This window comes from Polypterus senegalus, chromosome 10 (genome assembly GCF_016835505.1).
Source record: "Polypterus senegalus isolate Bchr_013 chromosome 10, ASM1683550v1, whole genome shotgun sequence".
In the NCBI taxonomy this organism is placed as follows: Eukaryota; Metazoa; Chordata; class Cladistia; order Polypteriformes; family Polypteridae; genus Polypterus; species Polypterus senegalus.
Window position 1 is genome coordinate 136,727,768 of NC_053163.1, and position 23,564 is coordinate 136,751,331.

Here is a 23,564-nt window from a genome sequence, read left to right on the forward strand (position 1 = left end):
TGAATTCAAAGACACCCCGAAAATCAAAGTGAAAAAATGATGTGGTAGGCAAGTCCATTTTGCCGAAAGTTCATTGCAGCAACTCCAAATCATATTCAGTAGTTTGTATTATGTGCTTGTATGCATGCCTGACAACGTCCTAATGAGACGATAGATGATGTCCTCGGGGATCTCCTCCCAGATCTGGACCAGGGAATCACTGAGTTCCTGGACAGTCTGAGGTGCAACCTGTCAGCGTTGGATGGACCAAAACATAATGTCCCAGAGGTGTTCTATTGGATTTAGGTCAGATGAGTGAGTGTGGGGGCCAGTCAATGGTATCAATTCCTTCATCCTCCAGGAACTGCCTGCATACTCTCACCACATGAGGCCGGGCACTGTCGTGCACCAGGAGGAACCCAGGACCTACTGCACCAGCATAGGGTCTGACAATGGGTCCAAGGATTTCATCCCGATACCTAATCGCAGTCAAGGTGCTGTTGTCTAGCCTGTAGAGGTCTGTGCGTCCCTCTATGGATATGCCTTCCCAGACCATCATTGACCCACCACCAAACTGGTTATGCTGAACAATGTTACAGGCAGCATAATGTTCTCCATGGCTTCTCCAGACCCTTTTACGTCTGTCACATGTACTCAGGGTGAACCTGCTCTCATCTGTGAAAAGCACAGGGTGCCAGTGGTGGACCTGCCAATTCTGGATTTCTATGCCAATCGAACTCCATGGTGCTGGGCAGTGAGCACAGGGCCCACTAGAGAACATCGGGCCCTCAGGCCGCCCTCATGAAGTCTGTTTCTGATTGTTTGGTCAGACACATTCACACCAGTGGCCTGTTGGAGGTCATTTTGTAGGCTCTGGCAGTGCTCATCCTGTTCCTCCTTGCCCAAAGGAGCAGATACCGGTGGGTCCTGCTGATGAGTTAAGGACCTTCTATGGCCCTGTCCAGCTCTCCTAGAGTAACTGTGTGTCTCCTGGAATCTCCTCCATGCCCTAGAGACTGTGCTAAGAAGACACAGCAAACCATCTGGTAATGACAGGCACGTATTGATGTGCCATCCTGGAGAAGTTGGACTACCTGTGCAACATCTATCTATAAGGTCCAGGTATCGCCTCATGCTACCAGTACCAGAGGAGGGAAAAATGTCAGTGGCCCACCTGTTAAACTATTCCTGTTTTGGGGGTCGTCTCATCGTTGCCCCTCAGTTATTAATTTCATTAACACCAAAGCAGCTGAAACTGATTAGCAACCCCCTCTGCCACTTAACTGGCCAGATCAATAGTCCAGACGTTTCATTGACCTGATGCTATACTCTCATTAAAAAGGGTTCCTTTAATTCTTTTAACATTATAGTTGAATTGCGTATGCGTTTAACTTACTAATATCCCCAATACTCTCTTGTTAAATATTGCTGTCATGCAGTGTTACACTTTAAAGCTTGTCTTGTTAAGTCTGGTGACTTTGTATTCCCATAATAGATTCTTAAGAAATGATCAGCAAATGCAGCATACCTAGAGTGGCAGACCCCTTCTGCAACCAACAAAGACTCAGGTCTCTGACATTGACTCTCACAAATAATCACTGTATATGTAACATAAGGGCAGTTTTAGATATTAAATTGTGACATTGTTTCATGGAAATAGCATAGCATTGTAATAGCCAGCTGATTACCCCGAAGATGGATGGGACTGGATGTCTGATTGACAGAGACCTGCCAAACAAATACACAGAGTGCTGCATAGTCCATGTCTTGTGAAGGCTCACATTGCATTGTACAAGAATAGAAAAATTCAAGAATAAAGGCATGTGCGTCTTAGATTTTTTCATATTCATTACAGTGTATTTAACATGAGAGTACTTGATATTTAATATTACAGTGCATCCGGAAAGTACTCACAGTGCATCACTTTCTCCACATTTTGTTATGTTACAGCCTTATTCCAAAATGGATTAAATTCATTTTTTTCCTCAGAATTCTACACACAACACCCCATAATGACAACGTGAAAAAAGTTTATTTGAGTTTTTTGCAAATTTATTAAAAATAAGAAAACTGAGAAATCACATGTACATAAGTATTCACAGCCTTTGCTCAATACTTTGTCGATGCACCTTTGGCAGCAATTACAGCCTCAAGTCTTTTTGAATATGATGCCACAAGATTGGCACACCTATCCTTGGCCAGTTTCGCCCATTCCTCTTTGCAGCACCTCTCAAGCTCCATCAGGTTGGATGGGAAGCATCGGTGCACAGCCATTTTAAGATCTCTCCAGAGATGTTCAATCGGATTCAAGTCTGGGCTTTGGCTGGGCCACTCAAGGACATTCACAGAGTTGTCCTGAAGCCACTCCTTTGATATCTTGGCTGTGTGCTTAGTGTCGTTGTCCAGCTAAAAGATGAACCGTCGCCCCAGTCTGAGGTCAAGAGCTCTCTGGAGCAGGTTTTCATCCAGGATGTCTCTGTACATTGCTGCAGTCATCTTTCCCTTTATCCTGACTAGTCTCCCAGTTCCTGCTGCTGAAAAACATCCCACAGCATGATGCTGCCACCACCATGCTTCACTGTAGGAATGGTATTGGCCTGGTGATGAGCGGTGCCTGGTTTCCTCCAAACATGACGCCTGGCATTCACACCAAAGAGTTCAATCTTTGTCTCATCAGACCAGAGAATTTTGTTTCTCATGGTCTGAGAGTCCTTCAGGTGCCTTTTGGCAAACTCCAGGTGGGCTGCCATGTGCCTTTTACTAAGGAGTGGCTTCTGTCTGGCCACTCTACCATACAGGCCTGATTGGTGGATTGCTGCAGAGATGGTTGTCCTTCTGGAAGGTTTTCCTCTCTCCACAGAGGACCTCTGGAGCTCTGACAGAGTGACCATCGGGTTCTTGGTCACCTCCCTGACTAAGGCCCTTCTCCCCCGATCACTCAGTTTAGATGGCCGGCCAGCTCTAGGAAGAGTCCTGGTGGTTTCGAACTTCTTCCACTTATGGATGATGGAGGCCACTGTGGTCATTGGGACCTTCAAAGCAGCAGAAATTTTTCTGTAACCTTCCCCAGATTTGTGCCTCGAGACATTCCTGTCTCAGAGGTCTACAGACAATTCCTTTGACTTCATGCTTGGTTTGTGCTCTGACATGAACTGTCAACTGTGGGACCTTCTATAGACAAGTGTGTGCCTTTCCAAATCATGTCCAATCAACTGAATTTACCACAGGTGGACTCCAGTTAAGCTGCAGAAATATCTCAAGGATGATCAGGGGAAACAGGATGCACCTGAGCTCAATTTGGAGCTTAATGGAAAAGGCTGTGAATACTTATGTACATGTGCTTTCTCAATTTTTATATTTTTAATAAATTTGCAAAAAACCTCATGTAAACTTTTTTCACGTTGTCATTATGGGGTGTTGTGTGTAGAATTCTGAGGAAAAAAATGAATTTAATCCATTTTGGAATAAGGCTGTCACATAACAAAATGTGGAAAAAGTGATGCGCTGTGAATACTTTCTGGGTGCACTGTATATTATAATCAAAAATAGATATTTGTTTATTTATGTATGCCTGGCATCCTTATATTTCTTTACATATACACATGCACTTATCACCTAAAGCAATGTTTTAGAGCTGAACAGCACATTTTGAAGACATTACACGTCCAGCCACGGGCCCTAATTGACATCAAGGCATCAAGGGTCTGTCATTGGAGGTCAGAATGCAACCTTCTTGCATTAGGCAGGAATGGAACATCAAAGTGGGTGCGATAATGCAAATCATTAATCTGAGTCCATTCAGTCTCTAATCCTAAAATACCTGAACATGACCCACATTGATTTGGTTTCTTACCGTGTATGCAGGTGAGAGCTGAAATGGCTGTTGACATAATGCACTTCTGAGAAGGACCAGGGAGGATACCTGTTACTATAAATGTGAGCTGAAACTGACGACTGCTAGAGAATTCTAAGAGGACAGTTAGTAAGGATGATCCTGACCCTGACGGTGAACCTGGAAATGGCCCTGGAAGTCTTCCTTTGCTGGCACTTAAAGACTACTTCCAATCAGACCTGCAGTGAATGTGGAGCTAAGAGATGAGTTTAAAATCTCATATGGTCAAAGAAAGAAAGAAAGAAAGAAAAGCAAGTGTCTGGGAGATAAAGTGAGTGAAAAAGATTGGAAGTGAGAGAAAGGCGTGATTTCCTGTCAAGAGATGTGGTAGGATGATAGGGACTTCAACCTTTGTTTTCTTCAGCCACTGAGAGCGTACACAATCCATACATATAGTGCCCTGTCCACTAGAAACCAGTCACGCAGAGGTGTCCACCAGAGTCCACTTACAGCTCACCACTATGCCACATTACAGGCCTCCTAAAGTGTAAATTACTTGTATGTCTCATATTTGCTGAGCCATTCTGCCTTGTGTTTTGAATTAAACATGGAGAAACATAAGAAAAATGAATCCAACAACCTCAATTTAATGTGTATAGCATCTTTATAATACCACAGAGGCCATAAAAATTCGATCATCTTGTATTACTTTTGGGGGCTCTAGTTATGCGCCTCTATATTACAGCTAACATGAACTGAACATGGCTAGAGGCAGAAAAGTGATTTTTATAAGCAAAGCTCATGAGCAACTGCAGCACCCGCTCATCTCCCAGCTATAGTGAAATTGGCAGCACTTTCAAGGCCTACTAGGTTTATAAGGCTACCCAGCACTGCATGTCCATTCAATCAAATTACTGTTCACATGGACTTATGCACCAAATAGACAGAATGTGAATAAGATTAGCACAATGGATGCACAGAAAGACAAAACAATTTAATCATTATATATATATATATATATATATATATATATATATATATATATATATATATATATATATATATATATATATATATATACAGTATATATGGGGTGGCGCAGTGGGAGTAAGGAGACTCAGGTTTGCTTCCTGGGTCCGCCCTGCGTGGAGTTTGCATGTTCTCCCTGTGCCTGCGTGGGTTTCCTCCCATGGTCCAAAGACATGCAGGTTAGGTGGATTGGCAATCCTAAATTGTCCCTAGTGTGTGCTTGGTGTGTGGGTGTGTATGTGTGCCCTGTGGTGGGCTGGGACCCTGCCCGGGGTTTCTTTCCTGCCTTGCACCCTGTGTTGGCTGGGATTGGCTCCAGCAGACCACCGTGACCCTGTAGTTAGGATATAGCGGGTTGGGTAATGGATGGATATATATCTATCTATATATATACTGTAGATAGATAGGTTTACATTTCTGCTTGAGAAATCAGTAAGCTTGAATGTTTAAAATTACAATTTTCATTTTATTCAAACTTATTAATATAATGATGATATATATGTGCTACAGTCTTTAATGTGCTAGATATTACTATTAAACATATTGTATCCTCCCTAAGTTTCCATGTAGCCAGGTTCTGAGACCCAAAGCCAAGGCCATAGGCCCAGAGGACTTACATGGAAAAATAAAAGGGTAATTCCATCAGGTGCCCAAATTACTTCTAGATGGAAAATGTTGGGCACTGCTGACCATTTAGAAAAAGCAAATGTCCTTTGTGCTGCGTTGTAGACTTGGCTTTTTAAGGGCATATAAGGTCTCAGGGGTGCAGTTATCTTGGTGGCCACCAGAGGGCACTCTGACTCATAGATTTAAAGCCTGTTTAAGATGGCCTAGTGGGACATGAGGTTTTCTCTGAATCCAGAATTGATTTTGGGGCATGGCCTGTAGAAATAACCCCAGAGAAGCGGTGGAGATGAATTAAGGCCACTGGCAAGAGAAGAAGATTTCTAAATACTGGGAGTGAGACAGCAGATGAAACAGGAGAGTCCTTACTAGCACTTTCAGAGATTTTAAAAGGTGGAAGCCAATTCATAAGCAATTCAGGGCAAAAACCTGTTCAGGATGGTGTAACAGGGTGGTTAGGTAGTATTGTTTCATCTGGTTACCTTTATTACTTTCAGTTCAGTTCAGTTGTAATAATATATTCATATGTTTATTTATTGAGCTTCTGTAAATAGTCACATTTCCCCCTGGGGATAAATTTAGTTCTTTCTTTCTTTCTAAAGGTAGTTGTGCTTTAAGAAGACATACACATTTTTATGGTAAAGTTCTGCATTTCTTTGGCACTACTTTAAGTGAAGAGAAACACTGGGCAGGTACTCCTATATTTAAATATACACACATATAGCATATATGGTGGCACAGTGGTTAGTACTGCTGCACTGTAACTAGAGGCTTCACTTTCTGTCCAGATCCCCATCCTTGTGCAACTTGCACATTCCACCAATGTAAGTGTGACCTGCCACAGGATGTGTGTGTGTGTGTGTGTGTGTGTGTGTGTGTGTAATCAATGTGTCAGACTGCCAAAAAGATCATATTGATTTTGGTTATAGTGTATTTAGTGACAGATATTATTATAATGTGTTCTGTTCATATACAGTGATGGGAGCAGAATGGTGTGCCAGCCGTCTATATATATATATACATATATATATATATATATATATATATATATATATATATATATATATATATATATATATATATATATATATATATATACACACACTATTTACACTCATGAAGAAAATTATTAAACATCTGTACACCTGCTTATCCATTCAATTATCTAATCAGCTTATCATGTATTAGCAAGGGGAGAAAATGTGATCTCAGTATTTTTGACTGTGGCATGATTGTTGGTACCAGAGGGGCTGATTTGAGTATTTCTATAGCTGTTGAACTTCTGGGATTTTTACACACAACAGTACTCAAGACTCAGAATGATGCAAAAAACAAAACAAAACAGAAAAATCTGGTGAGCAGCTGTTCGGTGACAGAAACACCTTGTTGATAAGAAAGGTCAGAGATGAATGGCCAGACTGGCTTGAGCTGAAATAAAGGCTACGTAACTGAGATAGCCACTCTGTATAGCTGTGGTATCCAGAAAAGCGTCACGAGAATGTGCAAAAGTCAAACCTTGAGGCTGGTGGGCTGCAACAGCTGCAAATTACGTTGGACTCCACTACTGTCAGTCAAGAAAAGAACACTGCGGTTACACTACGTGCAGGCTTACTGAAACTGGAAAGCTGAAGACTGGAAAACCGTCACCTGGTCTGATGATTCTCGATTTCTGCTGAGGCACAACTGATGGTAGGGTCAGACTTTGACACAAACAGCATGAATCCATGCACCCAGCGTGCCTTGTGTTAACAGTGCAGGTTGGTGATAGTGGTGTAATGGTGTGAGGAATGTTTTAATGGCACACTTTGGGGATGTTCATGCCAACCAATCATTGCTTGAGTGCTATGGCCTATTTGTGTATTGTTGCTGACTAAGTGCATCCCTTTCTGGCAGTAACTTATCTATCTTCTAATGGCCTATTCAGTGTTCTAATGCACAACATCACAAAGTAGAAGTTGTTTCAAACTGGTTTCATGAACATGACAATGAGTTCAGTGTTTGTCAATGACCTTCCTGGTCACCAGATCTGAATCCAACAGAACACCTTTGAGATCGGGTCGAACAGGATATTCGGAGCACAAACATGCTGCTGTCAAATCTGCAGACACTGCTCGATGAAGTCATGTCAATATGGACCCGAATCTCAAAGCAATGTTTCCAGCATTTTGTTAAATCCATGATATGAATAAATGAGGTTATTTTAAAAGCAAAAGGGGGCTCTGCCCAGTGTTTGTATACAGTAGTATCCTTAATAATTTATTCAATGAGTGTATACAAGATATATATTATATACTAGCCGTCCCCCTTGGCTTCGCCCACGTAGAAGTGAAACAGGACAGTGAGGATGGTCCTGCCTGGCTCCCCACTCCTGATGTCACGCTTCCCTGTCCCCTCGGCCCGCAGCCTCAGTCTCGGATTAGCATGAATATATTGCTCCTGCAGGTGAACTATGATTCTTAGCTGGACTAGAGAAGTCCCAATCAACTGAGATGTTCAAGCAAATTTGGGAAAAAGACCAGATCTAAATCCATTAAGTAGATCTCTCGTGCACTAGCTAAGTGGCTGTAAGATACGCCCCGAGACTGGTACGTGAGTGAGGAGGGTCCCGCCCCACTGCATCTCTCTTAGATTCGCACAAATAAATTGGTACCACAAGCGAACTATGATACTTAGCGTGATGAGAGAAGTCGCAAAATCAACAGGAATGTTCAAGCAAATTCTGGAAAAAAAAACCTGATCTAAATCCGTTAATTATTTCTCTCGTTCGCTAGCTAAGCGGGTGTAAGATATACTCTGAAGCTATCGCGACAGTGTGGAGGGTCCCACCCTGCTGCGTCTCTTTCAGATTCACGCAAATAAATTGATACCACAAGCAAACTATGATACCTAATGTGATGAATCAAAAAAATCAAACAGAATATTCAAGTAAATTATAGAAAAAAAAAACGATCTAATTCAATAAATTTGTTCTCTTGTGAAAAGCAGACAGACAGACAGACGTTGGATTTTATACACATAGAGATGTAAAACATATTGTATTTTCTAAGCAAAAGTGAGAGATAATCACCAGAAAAACGTGAAGTATGAAACAAGCAAGTAGAAAACAATCCATAGCTGTGCACCGTGTTGGTTTCAATCCTCTGTCCTTTTGTTCACCATCTTAAACTAAACTGCTCAAAAAAATTAAAGGAACACTTTGAAAACACATCAGATCTCAATCGGAAAAAGAAATCCTCCTGGATATCTATACTGATATAGACTGGGTAATGTGTTAGGAACGAAAGGATGCCACATCGTTTGATGGAAATGAAAATGATCAACCTACAGAGCCCTGAATTCAAAGACGCCCCAAAAATCAGAGTGAAAAAATTATGTGGCAGGCTAGTCCATTTTGCCAAAATTTAATTGCAGCAACTCAAAATTGTACGCAGCACTTTGTATGGCCCCTGTGTTCTTGTATACATGCCTGACAACATCGGTGCATGCTTCTAATGAGATGACAGATGGTGTTGTGGGGGATCTCCTCCCAGATCTGGACCAGGGCATCACTGAGCTCCTGGACAGTCTGAGGTGCAACCTGGTGGCATTGGATGGACCAAAACATAATGTCCCAGAGGTGTTCTATTGGATTTAGGTCAGGAAAGTGTGGTGCCCAGTCAATGGTATCAATTTCTTCATCCTCCAGGAACTGCCTGCATACTCTCACCACATGAGGCCAGGAATTGTCGTGCACCAGGAGCCACTGTACCAGCATAGGGTCTGACAATGGGTCCAAGGATTTCATCCTGATACCTAATGGCAGCCAAGGTGCCTTTGTCAAGCCTGTAGCGGTCTGTGTGACCCTCCATGGATATGCCTCCCCAGACAATCATTAACCCACCACCAAACTGCTCATGCTGAATGATGTTACAGGCAGCATAATGTTCTCCATGGCTTCTGCAGACCCTTTCACTTCTGTCACGTGCTCAGGGTGAACCTGCTCTCATCTGTAAAAAGCACAGGGCACCAGTGGTGCATCTGCCAATTCTGGTATTCTATGGCGAATGCCAATCGAGCTGCATGCTGCTGGGCAGTGAGCTCAGGGCCCATTAGAGGACATGGGGCCCTTGGGTCACCCTCATGAAGTCTTTCTGGTTGTTTGGTCAGACACATTCACACCAGTGGCCTGCTGGAGGTCATTTTGTAGGGCTCTGGCAGTGCTCATCCTGTTCCTCCTTGCCCAAAGGAGCAGATACTGGTCCTGCTGATGGGTTATGGACCTTCTATGGCCCTCTCCAGCTCTCCTAGAGTAACTGCTTGTCTCCTAGAATCTCCTCCATGCCCTTGAGACTGTGCAGGGAGACACAGCAAACCTTCTGGCAATGACACGTATTGATGTGCCATCCTGGAGAAGTTGGACTGCCTGTGCAACCTCTGTAGGGTCCAGGTATCGCCTCATGCTACCAGTAGTGTCACTGACTGTAGCCAAATGCAAAACTAGTGAAGAAACAGTCAGAAAAGATGAGGAGGGAAAAATGTCAGTGGCCTCCACCTGTTAAACCATTCCTGTTTTGGGGGTCATCTCATTGTTGCCCCTCTAGTGCATCTGTTGTTAATTTCATTAACACCACAGCAGCTGAAACTGATTAACAACCCCCTCTGCTACTTAACTGACCAGATTAATATCCCATAAGTTTCATTGACTGTATGCTATACTCTGATTAAAAAGTGTTCCTTTAATTCTTTTGAGCAGTATATTTCATCCCATGCACGAAAATCTCTCTGGTTCACGTTCTTTCTCTCACCTTGGTCATTTCTGGCTCCAGTACCTTGCTCCCTTATGTAGTACGTACGTAGTAATTAGCACGTGCAAGTAAGAACTTCACTATACTCTGTACATGTGACAGTAATGGCCAGAATCACATCCACAATCATGAACGAATTTGAAGGCCCTGAGACAAATGTAGCAGAGTTCCCCTCTGGCAGCTCATACATTCCAGCTTCTCTGAGCCTTAATTCCTTCTTACAGGACTACGTGATGATGCTGGCCATCCTCCTGTCTGTCTGTCTGAGGCATTCTTGAAGCAGTAACCCCTTTCTGCCACCTATTTGCCTGATTGGAAATCTCCTGGCCTTCTTTCATGGCCCAGGTTTTTTTATTCACTTAAGTGCCTAGGAAGTGAGCGCTGAATTTGTAGACTTGGTCACTCCCCTAGTGGCTCGGCCTATAAAGAACAAAGTTGTCGATTCAGTCTCCTCCACTGACTCATTCTGTGACCCATAGTGAGTCACTTCGGCTGTATGTGCTCACACTGCAGAAATAAGGAAAAAAAAACTACACTTCAGCAGTGATTTATAAGCCACTTTGAATGGAAATGTCAACTGAATAAATAAATTTAAATGTCTTTAGGGTTACAAAGTGGACAGAGTTGTCCTAGATGAAAAGCAAGTTCATCTCAGAGTACACAAAAATCTTTTTTTTTTTGAGCATCTGAGATAATTAAGAATCTGTAACCAAACTAACAGCACTTGAAGAGCGAATGGCTCAGAGACTCTTAGTCTTCTTTCTGCCATTTTTCAATGGAGACTGTATCACAGAATAGGATTAGGCAGGCATTGCGGAATAGTGCTTAAGGCTTTGAACTATGAACCCTGAGGTTATGGGTTCAAATCGAGCTCCTAAGCAAGTCACATCACCAGCCAATAAAAGAGAGAAAAGCCAAGCAAAATGACACATTTTATTGGCTAACTAAAAAGATTACAATATGCAAGCTTTCGAGAACAACTCAGGCCCCTTCTTCAGGCAAGATGTAATACAGAAACTGAAGTATATCCAAATATCCACACACTAGGACAAGAAACAGCAATGGTAAATCTTTAAATGAAAAATCTCAAATGTAAAAAATTAATGGGTTCATTCAGGCTAAGATTAATTAAACAGGAGAGAGAAGAACAATGTATGGTCAAGATCTTTGGATAAGATAACTGTCCAACAAAGTCTTTTAAAGTTTCTGATGAAACCTGTAGACAGGTTATCTATGTCAGTCTGAGAGATGCAAAAAGTCCTCATACCTGGCTATAAAACTCTTGTCTCTATTCAACCCATGTTGTAATGTATTAAATTTTAGTATGACTTTGACTTCCCATTCTTTTTTCTCTTGCTGTGTTTTGAAGTTGCCCACAAGCACTGGGACTTTAAAGTCCCTCTCACAGTGTCCATGGCTGTTGAAGTGGGCCGCTACAGGAACATCTGTGTTGCCATGTTTAATGTGGAATCTGTGGAAATTCATTCTCTGGCAGAGTGTTTGTCCAGTTTCTCCCACATAGAGTGCAGTGTCAGGACATTTCATACAGAGAATTAGGTAGACAGCATTAGATGATCTGCAGGAAAATGATGCCTTTATGTGATGTTCAAGTCGGCAGTGTGGTATAACTATATGGTCTGTAGATGTGGGCACACGTTTTACACCTTTTCTGTAGGCAGGGAGATGTGCCATTTTCTGTTGGTTCATTTAGGGAGCTTCGGACAATTAGTTGCTGAAGGTTTGGTGGTTGTCTGTATGCCAGGAGGGGAGGTTCAGGAGATACATTTTTTAGTGTTTGGTCATTGTTTAGCATTGGCTGAAGTTCTTTTATAATTTTTCGGAGTGTTTCAAGATGTGGATTGTAGGTGACAACAAGGGGGATGCGGTTCTTGTTGTCTTTGTTTTTATATTCCAGAATGTTATCTCTGGGTATGGCAGTTGCTCTTCTTATTTGAGTGTCTGTTGTTCTGGGGGTATAACCTTGTCTAATGAAATCTTGTCTGAGCTCCTGCAGTTGTTGATCCCGATCTGTCAGGTCTGAGCAAATACGATTGTACCGTATTGCTTGGCTAAAAATAATGGAGCACCTTTTATGCTTGGGGTGGAAGCTAATTTTTGAGTAATTCAGCTTCAGCTTTATGTTGGGGTGAAAAGAATTATATTCGTTATGAAAATGGAGGAGGTCCTTCTTTCTGGCAGTCCAGATTATGAAGACGTCATCTATGTAACGGAGATATAACATTGGTTTTAAGATGCACATTGACATGAAATCTTCCTCCAATTTTGCCATAAATAGGTTTGCATAGGTGACAGCCTAATAATAATAATAATTAAATAGGGACAGAAAGTCACTACTGTAAGTTCCTAGGATGGCACTAGGGTGAGAATTGTCAAAACACACCCTTGAAAATAGTGTAGTTTTTGTTTAAAATGATCTCAGTGGCCCGAGGTATTTTTTGGAAGTTTGCTCTGTAGTTTCTTTAGCCCATGGAAGGAAATATTAAAGTTTCCAGAGGACAAGCATATGAACGCAGGGGGCCGCTATGGAGGAGATCTAAGCACTTAAAGGCAGCAGCTTTATGTAGTACACTGACAGGCAGGCCTGCTAGAATGAGTACCAGCTCATAAAACAAAATGTCTTTAACCACCAGCTGTTGTGGCCATCACTGTGAGAAAGTCAAATTTAGTACCCCTTTCACAGTCAACATTAAAGCACATTTTCTCTCTATTATATATAAAAAAAAATCCAGTGACGAGACAAGACTTTTTGAAGAGATAATTTCAAGTCCCTCGAGACGAGACTTTGGCCATGAGATGTTTTCAAGTCACACCCTCCTCTCAACCATAGAAAACCATACCCACGGTACTCTCACCTCTCATTCATGTGAATGCTTTTGACAGACACAGTTCCTGCTCGCTCAACTCTTATAAATTTTAATGTTTTCCTCACTTTAACTTCCCAATTAAGGAAGACATATTATGTCCAAATCTTATTGTAGAATTTCATCCCGAAGGGTTATCAACAGAAAAAATGAGTGCACAGGCAATCCTAGCAGTGAGAAACAATGATGTCAAGCGAATTAACGACAAAAATGACGATTGGTTACACGGCAAATTGGTTAAATGTGCATCAATAGACTATGCTGAAACAATTGGTGGTGATCGTGCGGAACTTACAATATCCCGAAGAAAATATATAACCGTTAACACTGTCTGGTCTTCCACCTCACAAATTAGTTGAAAGAAGGATGTAGCCAAGAAAGGTAATGTAGTACATCTTCCGCGGATAATGTTAGACAACAAAGGAGATCTTGATATGCCCTTCGCATTAAAACGTTAGCAGTTTCCCATTAGAGTAGCTTTTGCAAAGACAATTAACAACTCTCAGAGCCAAACATTCAAAAAAATCATTTTATTTAATAGAGAGAAAGAAACGAAATTTAATCATAGCCAGTTATGTGTTGTGCTATCACGATGTGAGTCCAAACACAGAATCACAATTCAATGCGATAGTGACAAAAATTTAATTCAAAAAATTGTTTTACAGTAAAAGTGTAAGTTTAAAAAGTATCTGCGTGTTAATTTCAAATCCAAAGAAAATGAAATCGTATAACACAACGAAAAACTCTAACGCAACATTAGACATAATTTACATTTCAAATTATTACATTTTACTATTTTTTAATATGGTTAATTACTTGCTGTAATGTAAAATAGTTAGTCCATTTATGCATACATAACAATTTCCATGAAAATGTTTAAATTGTACATCCGCATCCCCGTACGCAAACGGCAGAACCGCAAGAGGCTAGCGTGTAGTGTCGGCATGGGGGCAGAGGACAAAGCCCCCCTAGTTTTTTTTTAAATTGATATGGCCTCCCCAACTCTATTATTTTTTACTATTTGGTGGACACCTTTATCCAAGGTAACTTACAATATTTGAGGAATGCAATAGGATCCAACTCTTTTTTCAAGCTGGAGCACAGGCAGGTGAAATGACTTGCTCATAGTCACAACATGTCAGTAGTGAGATCTGAACCCATAACCTCATGGTTTGAAGTCCAAAGCCTTTACCACTATGCCACTTGTTATCAATCAGAAGTTAAACTGGGAGGGAAGGACATTCTAGGAACACTAGAAAAAAATGGCTTAGGTGAGAAAACTCGGAGACTCAAGTTCTTTTGATTCATCTCAGCTGATGTGTGACTGCTAAATACTTTGTACAGACTTTGAACGTCCTCTTCTCCACACATAGCCAGTTCCTTGTACTCAAGTGCCTATTAGACCCCAAACTGTGTGTCAAAAAGCATACATGTTGCCTATCTTTTGTATTTCATCAATGTCATAAAACTCACCTGACACCGGTGTCATTGCTGCTGGTGGTAGTCCATTAAGGTTTAATGCCCCCATCTGATGGATCTGTGCTGTGGGGAATGCCACACTGGGTGTGAGATATCCACCATGTGTTGCAGCCATGAGAGCCGCCTGCTGCTGCATTAGCTGGAGAGCAGAAAAACAGAAGAATAAACAAAAATGTGTTCAGTTAACTTTAGAAATGAAGCTGCATTCTGCTTAACATTTGGCGTTTCCTAAATAAAGGCAGGACAGAAGAGTCAGATTTGAAAAGTTTAATCTATACCACTGGTGCAGGGAAATAAAAAAATAAAATAAAAACTTTGCTGTGTAAATTATTGGTGAGGTGAGTCAGTCTGAAAGCTCCCCAAGTCAAGTATGACATCCCATCTGGAAACGTCTTGCAAGATGTTCCACCCAACTAGAGTTGAGTAAAAGGGGCAACTGTGCGAACAGTGCCATTCAGGTTTATAAAAAGGACAACTCGGATTTACCCCCTCTTTATTATTTCTTCAATGTTAAGAGAGGTAAAGCAAAGACAAAGAGAAGAACATGAAAAGAAACACTGCAGTCCTGTAGCACTATAACACAGAGCCAGCAGATTTGCATAGAGTCCCAGTTTGGGAAGCCAATTATTTCCCCTGAATGGTGCTGTCAGGTACCCTGAAAGCACCTGTCCCGGCACAAAACGGAAGCCGCTGGCACCTCATCCATTAGCTGTGGGCTGTGCCGCACTATCTATTAACTCCCTTTGTCATTTGCATAATTTTATCAACGTGACAAATGGGGATCATCCATTTTGCACCGAACAAGATAAATTGGGCTTTTAAAGGGAGAGAGAGAGAGAGGAGACAGAGAGAGAGAACGAAAGAACAACAGCAGAAAGGAAGCAAAATTCAAGCAGCCACACAACCTGACTTGAGTTTAGCATCCCCAAGGACATGCTGCCTGCTGAGTGCCCTGTCCATGTCTTTGGGGGGAGCAGTGCCTTGGAACAGTCGTGCCACAGTAGAGCATATCTGCAGCCAGTTAACTTTATGAAAAGCTGCTCTGAGTGGACATATTTGTGATGCAGCAAATGCAGATTTCAATGATTAGATGCCGTCTCGCAGCCTTCCTCCTTATGAAGCACAGTGTGCTTCCCTGTGTCTGTGCACGTGAATTCATTTAGGAAGAAATACTTCTGAAGCGGCCTGATGCAAAATTATTCATGTGAAGCACATTCTTTGTAGCATCAGGACTTACTGAACATGACATTTCTTCCTTACAAAGGAATATTAAATATGCAGTTAAATATGAAGACGTACAAGGAATCTGCAGTACATAAGAAAAGTCAAATCTAAAAATGCATGTGTGGGATATGACTCTATGATATCTATCTATCTATCTATCTATCTATCTATCTATCTATCTATCTATCTATCTATCTATCTATCTATCTATCTATCTATCTATCTATCTATAATGCAGTGAGTTTTATCTATCTACCTATCTATCTATTTATCATATAGTGCCTTTCATATCTATCTATCTATCTATCTATCTATCTATCTATCTATCTATCTATCTATCTATCTATCTATCTATCTATCTATGCTTGCTACAAAGCACTACAAGAACCTGTCACACATTTGACATACTGCATATCCATTCATTACCCCTTCTGTCACACTGTTCAGAGTCATGGGGAACTGGAGCCTGCCCTGGTAGTGTTCCCACCCATATTCTCTCTTACTGGGCCAGTATGAAATCTCTATTTATCCTAACATGCATGTCTTCTGATCTAGGAGAAAACTCAATGCAGATGTAGAGTAACAAAGCTCCACAGTGCTAATGACTGGGTCAGGATTTTAGTTGATGTCTCTGGATTTGTGAAGCAGTAGTGCCAACTGCCATGCTTCAGTCTTTCCACTTTACCACTTTTAATTTAAGATTGTCTAAACCTTCTTTTATTCCCCCAATAATACTCCCACCATAATGTTCAGTTTCTTCTGCTTCTCAAAGTGTGTTTGTTTTTCACCTCAGTAACAAGTCCAGTTTACCTTTGTGATTTGTGAGTATCCAGCCTCTCTGCATGTTAATTTGATCCCAATGGAATTAAAAAGTTTTCTATTTGTTGTGATTTTTGAATATAAAGGACAAAGAACGTATTCAGTTGCCTTGCCTCACAAGGTGGATAAAAGTGGAAATTAGGAGATGGGGGCTCCATCAAAGAAAAGAACAGTTGGTGCGTGCTTAGATTGTATAACACTAGATAGATTTTCTGTGATAAAGGATTTAAAAGTGAACAGTCCAGATGAAAATACAAAACGCAGTTGAAATAATTACAGAATAAAGCCTCCATGATAGTGGAAAAGTGAGAACCTGCCCACCATAAGTGGGGCATGTGGACAAACTCTCATCCAAGTTCCTGGCAGCTGGGCACTTGGTCTTTCAGGCTCCTGGATATATTGTAAACACAGGCTTTGTTTTTTTTTTTTGGTCTTCAGAGATATTTTCCATGTTGAGTTATGAGAGCATAACTCAATAAAACCAACGACCCTATGCGCACTGCGGCATTTTAATGATTTATTTAACAAACGCACAAAGTGAGTTAACAAACTCACTTCTTGGTACGCTTTGGGATCCTGCATATCATAGATTTAGAGGCCTGAGATGTCAGGACCAGATGTAAAAGGGTTGGATTGTCTATTTGGTTAATAATGAACCAAGGTACAAACGTCATGGAAAAAAAGGCAAATAAAAACAATAACAGCATGATTATTCATACAATATCGACAATTCTTTTTGAAGAAGCATATAGCACGGCTTGTAATGCACATCCTAAATCAGTTTTGGGAATCTGTTGGCACAGATAGACACCATAATGCCATCATGGTGTGTCTGCTTAAAGTCCACACCTCAGGTTAAAATGAATGGCAGGGCAACAACAACATGTCAGAATGGCCCAAACTGAACATCTTCGGTTAGTTGTAGTTAACTGTAATCGACTTGTACTGTTTAAAATTAAATCTGCTGTGCCACAGGTAAAGCTGCAGCTTCTCATCTTCTCGATGCCAGCTTAGCATTCAGCAGGGGTTTGTTTCTTTGTTGAATTTGCATGTTCTCACAGTCTTCAAACCAACTGTAATAAGCATAGGTTTAATATGTCACTGTAGTCTGTGCTAATATATCTTATAAATCTGCTTTTTTCTACTCACATGCACAGTTGACACAGAGCCAGATTTAGCGAAGGGGTTCACCACATAGAACTGCTAGGCAAGTTTTATAACATAAGACAAGACAGATAGAGACAACTGGGAAACGGGCAGTCAGACTGATGACTATTGCATACTATTTCTGTGTGTCAAACTCAGCATGAAACTGTATTCTCTTTAGCCTTTGTGGTGAGTCCTAATGCCGTTGTCTTCTCGGGGTTCTCTGTCCACAGAAAATTTATGTTCAGGTCCTCCACAATAGATGCTGGAGTATCCTGCCGACTACGCCACTGTGACAGATAGGGGGCGCTATCGCTCCCTTGAACCCCTGTCCACTACTCCAGACACCAGGTAAAAGTCCAATAAGTGACTTTATTCAATCGCCACAAAGCACCCTCTCCTCCACTATACTCATACAATAACAATTACAAATACAATAAATCAATCCCCCGACTCCCACACGTGTTGCCCTCCTACCACCCAACTCAGCTCGCCATCTGGGAGCTCTCACAATCCTTTTATTCTCCCTGACCCGGAAGTGTTCCCAATCCCCAGTCCATGTGATCTTGTATCACTTCCGGGTCAGGTAAAAAGTCCTTTTCTTCAACCCGGAAGCACATAATTCCCCTTGTCCATGTGACTTGGACGTACTTCTGGGGCGTAGGGTAAATACCCGTTGTTCCCCCCTGCAGCGTCTCCTAGTGGCCCCCATGGCATCCAGCAGGGCTGCGTATAAAAACTGTAATGCTCATGATGCCCTGCTGGTCTTCGGGTAACCTCCATATTGCAGGGCGGGCTCCACCTGGCAGCTTGAAAAAAGAGTATAAAGCCTTGGAACATTGCCCGGCACACCTTTGAAGCCTACGGACAGATGAGAGAAAACGTCATCCGATCCTGAAAGTCCTTCCACTGCAATGGTGAAAATGGCAGACTCTACACATCGGGCCCCCACTCCTTAACTGGGTTCTGGCCATTGGGTTCCTTTGTCTGTTATGCAGCATAAGCCGTCATTAAACAAAGCTAAATTATTTCTTCTATGTGATTTCTTACCGCCGTATCACTAAGGGAGGGGTATCGCCTTTTTATATTATATCTATATAGTTTCAGGTTATGTAACACACCGCAATTACAAAAGAACTCATTCCCAGGGAGCTAACATCCCCAGCCGGATACACCAACTGCATGCGGATTTTCAGGTTATAGGTTATTGACCAAAAATAGGCACTCCTGTAAAGCAAAGACATCATCACAACCCAATACTTAGAAAATGAGGCTGTTCATTAAATCAATGCCGAAAACATGGCGGCTGAGGGTGAGAGTGCGCAGTCTTCGTCACCAGACTGTACTCTGCTTGCAGTGTTCAGACACAGTCTCCACCAAGCTGGGACTAGGAGTTATCCTTTTAGTTCATGCTTTAAGGAGACCAGACATTGGCTGACTGCTGACAGTTCATCACCATGCAAATATGCGAACTGAGGTGCTTTGTGGCATAAGTCCAAAGCAATACACTTGGCACAGAGGATGGGATTTGCACTGTGGATGGATGTTGTGTTGATAGTGTGTGGCAGAAAAGGTGGGGCCTGCGAGTGAAAGAAAGTTCAGCTAACGTCAATCGCTGCGCTCGCAGTGTTCATAAGTGATAACTGTGTGGCGGAGACTATAACTTCTCCTATTAGCTCACACTGTAAGGAGATCTCTTCTGAGCGAGACTTTGTGGAGTCACAGCTAACCACCAGCAGTTCACCACAGTGCAAATCCACAAACTGAGGTGCTTTTTGGTTATGTTAATCCACAGCAATACAATTTGATTGACCAATCAGGTCAGAATGTGGCTGTGTGTAGGTGTGTACATCCCACCACAGACTGGTGAGCCTTCCAGTGTTTTTTCCTGCCTCGATTGCACAGATATTAAATTAGTCTCTGGTTCTGGACAATTTGGAGGTTGGATGCATGGATGGGTGCTTTGCTTGGCCCATCATAATTAAGTCTGTGTGTATATATGAGAGTGCCCAGCAATAAGCTGACAATCCATTTAAGAGCTCAACAAGACCCATCTAATGGAAACAGCGATTCTGAAAAATGGGTGACGAATGATTTGGTTTACCAACTATGTTATGCATAAGCCATAGATTCCCCTCTTATTTTTGTTTAAAGTCATTTTTGTTCATTTTTGATTATTTGATTACCAGTAATGGTGAACTGCACGAATACACTTGACTTAAGCATTCCTAGTTTTCATCCTCTTTCTCCATACATTTACCATTCATTTGCTCAGAGGTTGATGCGCTTGCTACTTCCTGAGCAGCTCTTCTTTTCTCCACCCTAGTGCCCCGCTTCTTCTCTTCTTCTGTTGGCGTCTTTTCGCGTTAAAACTGATCGTCAGTGTTTGTGTTGCAATTACTTAATACGTTTTCTTTAATTTTTCATTTAAGCTGGCACTTAAGTCTTCAATCTGCCTTAAGAATGATTTAAGATATGAAGAGGTAGAGGAAGTGACTGTGAAGGTGGTAGGGAATGACAAAGGCACCCCTACGCATGCGCCGCACGGCCTCCCTGCTGGCCACTGCCAGGAGTTGATTCTACAAAAACTAAAATAAAAATAAAATGAAGAATCACCTTGGAGGTCAATCATCACCCCAAAAGCGGATAGTAGACGTCACGTAGTGTATGTGTACCAAATTTCAGGTCAATAGTTCAAACAGTTTGCGACCTACAGGTAACTTCAAATCCTAGACAGACAAATGGACAGCCACGGTAGCGTATGATATAAGAAGATTATTTGTTCTTATTTGTCTAATTGTGTACTTTTTGTTAGTTTTGTTTATTATGTAGTTTTGTTGTGCTTAAATGTATTCTCCTATATTCTCTGCACTTTGCAGGTGGAGCCCCCCACCCCCCAATACATCACCGCAGGTATCTGACTTGCCCGTAAATGCAGGCTCTGATGGTTCCTGAGTTCCTTGCACCGTATTTCAATGCACTGGTGTGGAGCGGAATCTGCTTGTAAGCATTGCTTTGTTTCTCTGGATTTATTGGTTTCTTCGACTCTTTTGCGCTGAGTTAAGGGTAACGATTTGGATTTTGCACTGTGACTTTGTTATTATTTCAGATTGCCACGTAAGCAACTTCTTTTGCCTCTTTATTGGCATTTTTTTGTATTTTTCTGCCTTCAGAAAATAAAATCCTTATTTTTTTAAAGAACTTTGTGTGGGACTATCTGTAAGCCAGAGTTTTTTAGGGTTTTCTCTCTCCGATAACATATTCTTCTTCTAGATATACTGTATCTTGAAACATTTAAGCATATTTTAGAGGTGTAAACCCCTTTAAGACCTGTCTAGGCCTAAACAGGCCAGTGGAGCTGAGGTTCGGCCCATTAGGGAGAGGCCTATTCCAGGAGTCTTAGTGTTATGATTGCAGCAGCACCCAAATGGTAAAAAGGCGAAGACCTAAAAAAACAGCCAAGAAACGTAAATGACCAGCCCCAAAATAGGTCTCATCCCAGTGGAAGGTAAACGTATGCCATGTCTAGGCCTCAAAATGGAGAACTGGCTTTTAAAGTTCAAAATATCCCCAAACTATGCATCTCACAAGAGGGAGAACTGTGAAACTATGGCTTGTACAAAGACCAGCCCCCACCTGAACTTTTTAAAAGGAAGGATTTATTAACAAAAAAACAAAAATAACAAAATGCTCAAAGATATCAAAAAATGAGGCAAAAAGGATTTCCACAGCAACAAAGTCCAGATTGAGAAAACCAGTAAACGTGATTCAAAAACAGGCAACTTATCCAACAAAACAAGAAAATCCAAGAAAGGTAACACTTGCAAAGACGCATTTCTGCTCCACTAGGGCATCAAATGAACTGTGAAGGGATTCATTTGCCAGCCTGCTTTAACAGTGATGGGAAAGTGGCCCCTCCTCCTGAGGACCCGCCCACAAAATACAAGAAACATCAGAGGGCATACCGTATATACTCGCTTAAAAGTCGGGTCTTCAAACCCAAACAATTGATCATAAAATGCAACACTTACATTTTTATTATTATTTTTTTGAATGTTCTTGCGTCCTCCAATCTTGAAGCAGTTTCTCAGACACATTGAATTTTGTTGTAGCAGCGCAGTTACCAATGTCTTTCGCCACTTCAAAGATATATAATTTAAAACCAGCTTCATATTTTCTTCTGATCGAACGCTCCGTCGTAGATAAGGGATGCTCTTACGATACAGGTGTATGAGGGTGTGAGATACAAAAAAACACAAAACAGTGCAAACAACGCTTCAGAAAATAGTTTGGGTATTGCGTTGTGGTCACATAGGCACGATACATAGAAAAAAAGGCAGCGTGCCCCGTGGTTGCTCTCAGGTGGGCATTAGCATATCATAATCTCTTGGACCAATAGCGTGAGTTTTCCGCATTCGACTTATACGACCGACATTATAAAATACCAGAAATTATTATGCAGTAAAACCAAGCCCTGTGAGTATATACGGTAATTACACACATAGAAACTAAAATACATAATTGGACAAATATAAATAAATAACAATATTAATATAAACAATAAGATCAAAAATAAACAAAAAAGACATAAAAAAGAAATGTATACATAACACCTGGCCTACTTGTGTAGCCTTTTACAAACATCCCGCCCTGTTTCACAGTAGTCGGTGCCAGTTTAGGACATGGTAACTACAGATGGGAGTCCTACAATGGACTGGCGACCCATCCTAGCTGGGAGAGACACCAGCTTCTGTCTAATGGAAGTGAAGGGTCCAGACAATGGATGATTACTGAAATAATTTGATTATCCTGGTTGTTCTGGTCTTTTGTAGTTGAACGAGTATGCCCTACAGTATAAAGAGCTGGCAGCTTGTCCAGAGTTGCTTCTTGCCTTGTTCCCACTGCAGGGACGTGCTCTGATGATTTTCTGCTTAAAGAGAAAAACTGTCCCGAAATATTACATATTCATCTCTTGTTCAGAAGGTTTGCACTTGGCTGCCTTTGGTGATACTTCTCTCCTGTTTTTGTGTAACTTACATGTCCTCTCTGTCTTCAAGTGGGTTTTCCATGGAGACTTTTGATGTTATTGTTAGTTTAATGGTTAAATCTGTAATGGCCTGGTGTCAGTTAAGATGTTTTTGTGCATGAATGTGCATTGAAATAGCAAGGCATTCCATCTGTTGTGTGTCAGCCTTGGTTACCCCCCTGAAACCCAGTGGGATTTAAATGCCATTTTTACATTCATTTTGTTCATCTATATATATAATTCACTAAGGCAAGACACCCATGGAAAGCACGCCGGAAGGGGCGTGGATTCATTAAGCCGCCGACAAGTAAGACACATATGGTGCACGTAGGAAGGAGCCACGCTGGAGGTGAATCGCCATATGCAGCGTATAAAACGGTTTGCGAGGGGTATCCCATGGGATCATTAAAACATTCCTTTACAACTGAGGTTAAAACACAATGAAGTGAGCAGTCTTTAAAAAACGAGTTTTCAGTTTTGACGCACGACCGCGTACACCATAGCAAACTGTTTTATACGCTACATACAGCAATTCACATCCGCGACAAACATGCGTCTTCTTAGATGCTCCTGCAGGAACACAGAAAGTCTACGTGAGTCACAGATGCATCTCGACTGTGCAAAGACGAGTTGGAGGTGGGCACATGAGCGATGGCGGTCCGCCAGTTTTTAGTCACGGACGATTGTGTGTTGGTTCGTTTCGTGCATTGTTACAATGTTGCTTTTCTTGCTGATTTATT

The 23,564-nt window shown here is 41.6% G+C and overlaps 1 protein-coding gene across 7 annotated transcripts in view; it reads right to left on the reverse strand.

Moving 5' to 3' along the window:
• The window catches only part of celf5a (cugbp, Elav-like family member 5a), a 654,186-nt gene that overhangs the window by 34,011 nt on the left and 596,611 nt on the right, over positions 1–23,564 (reverse strand). For all 7 annotated transcript variants that reach the window (XM_039766812.1, XM_039766810.1, XM_039766811.1 and 4 more), the window contains exon 7: positions 14,604–14,748. In XM_039766812.1, coding sequence (XP_039622746.1) covers positions 14,604–14,748 — 145 coding nt within the window. The remainder of the gene's footprint in view (positions 1–14,603; positions 14,749–23,564) is intronic.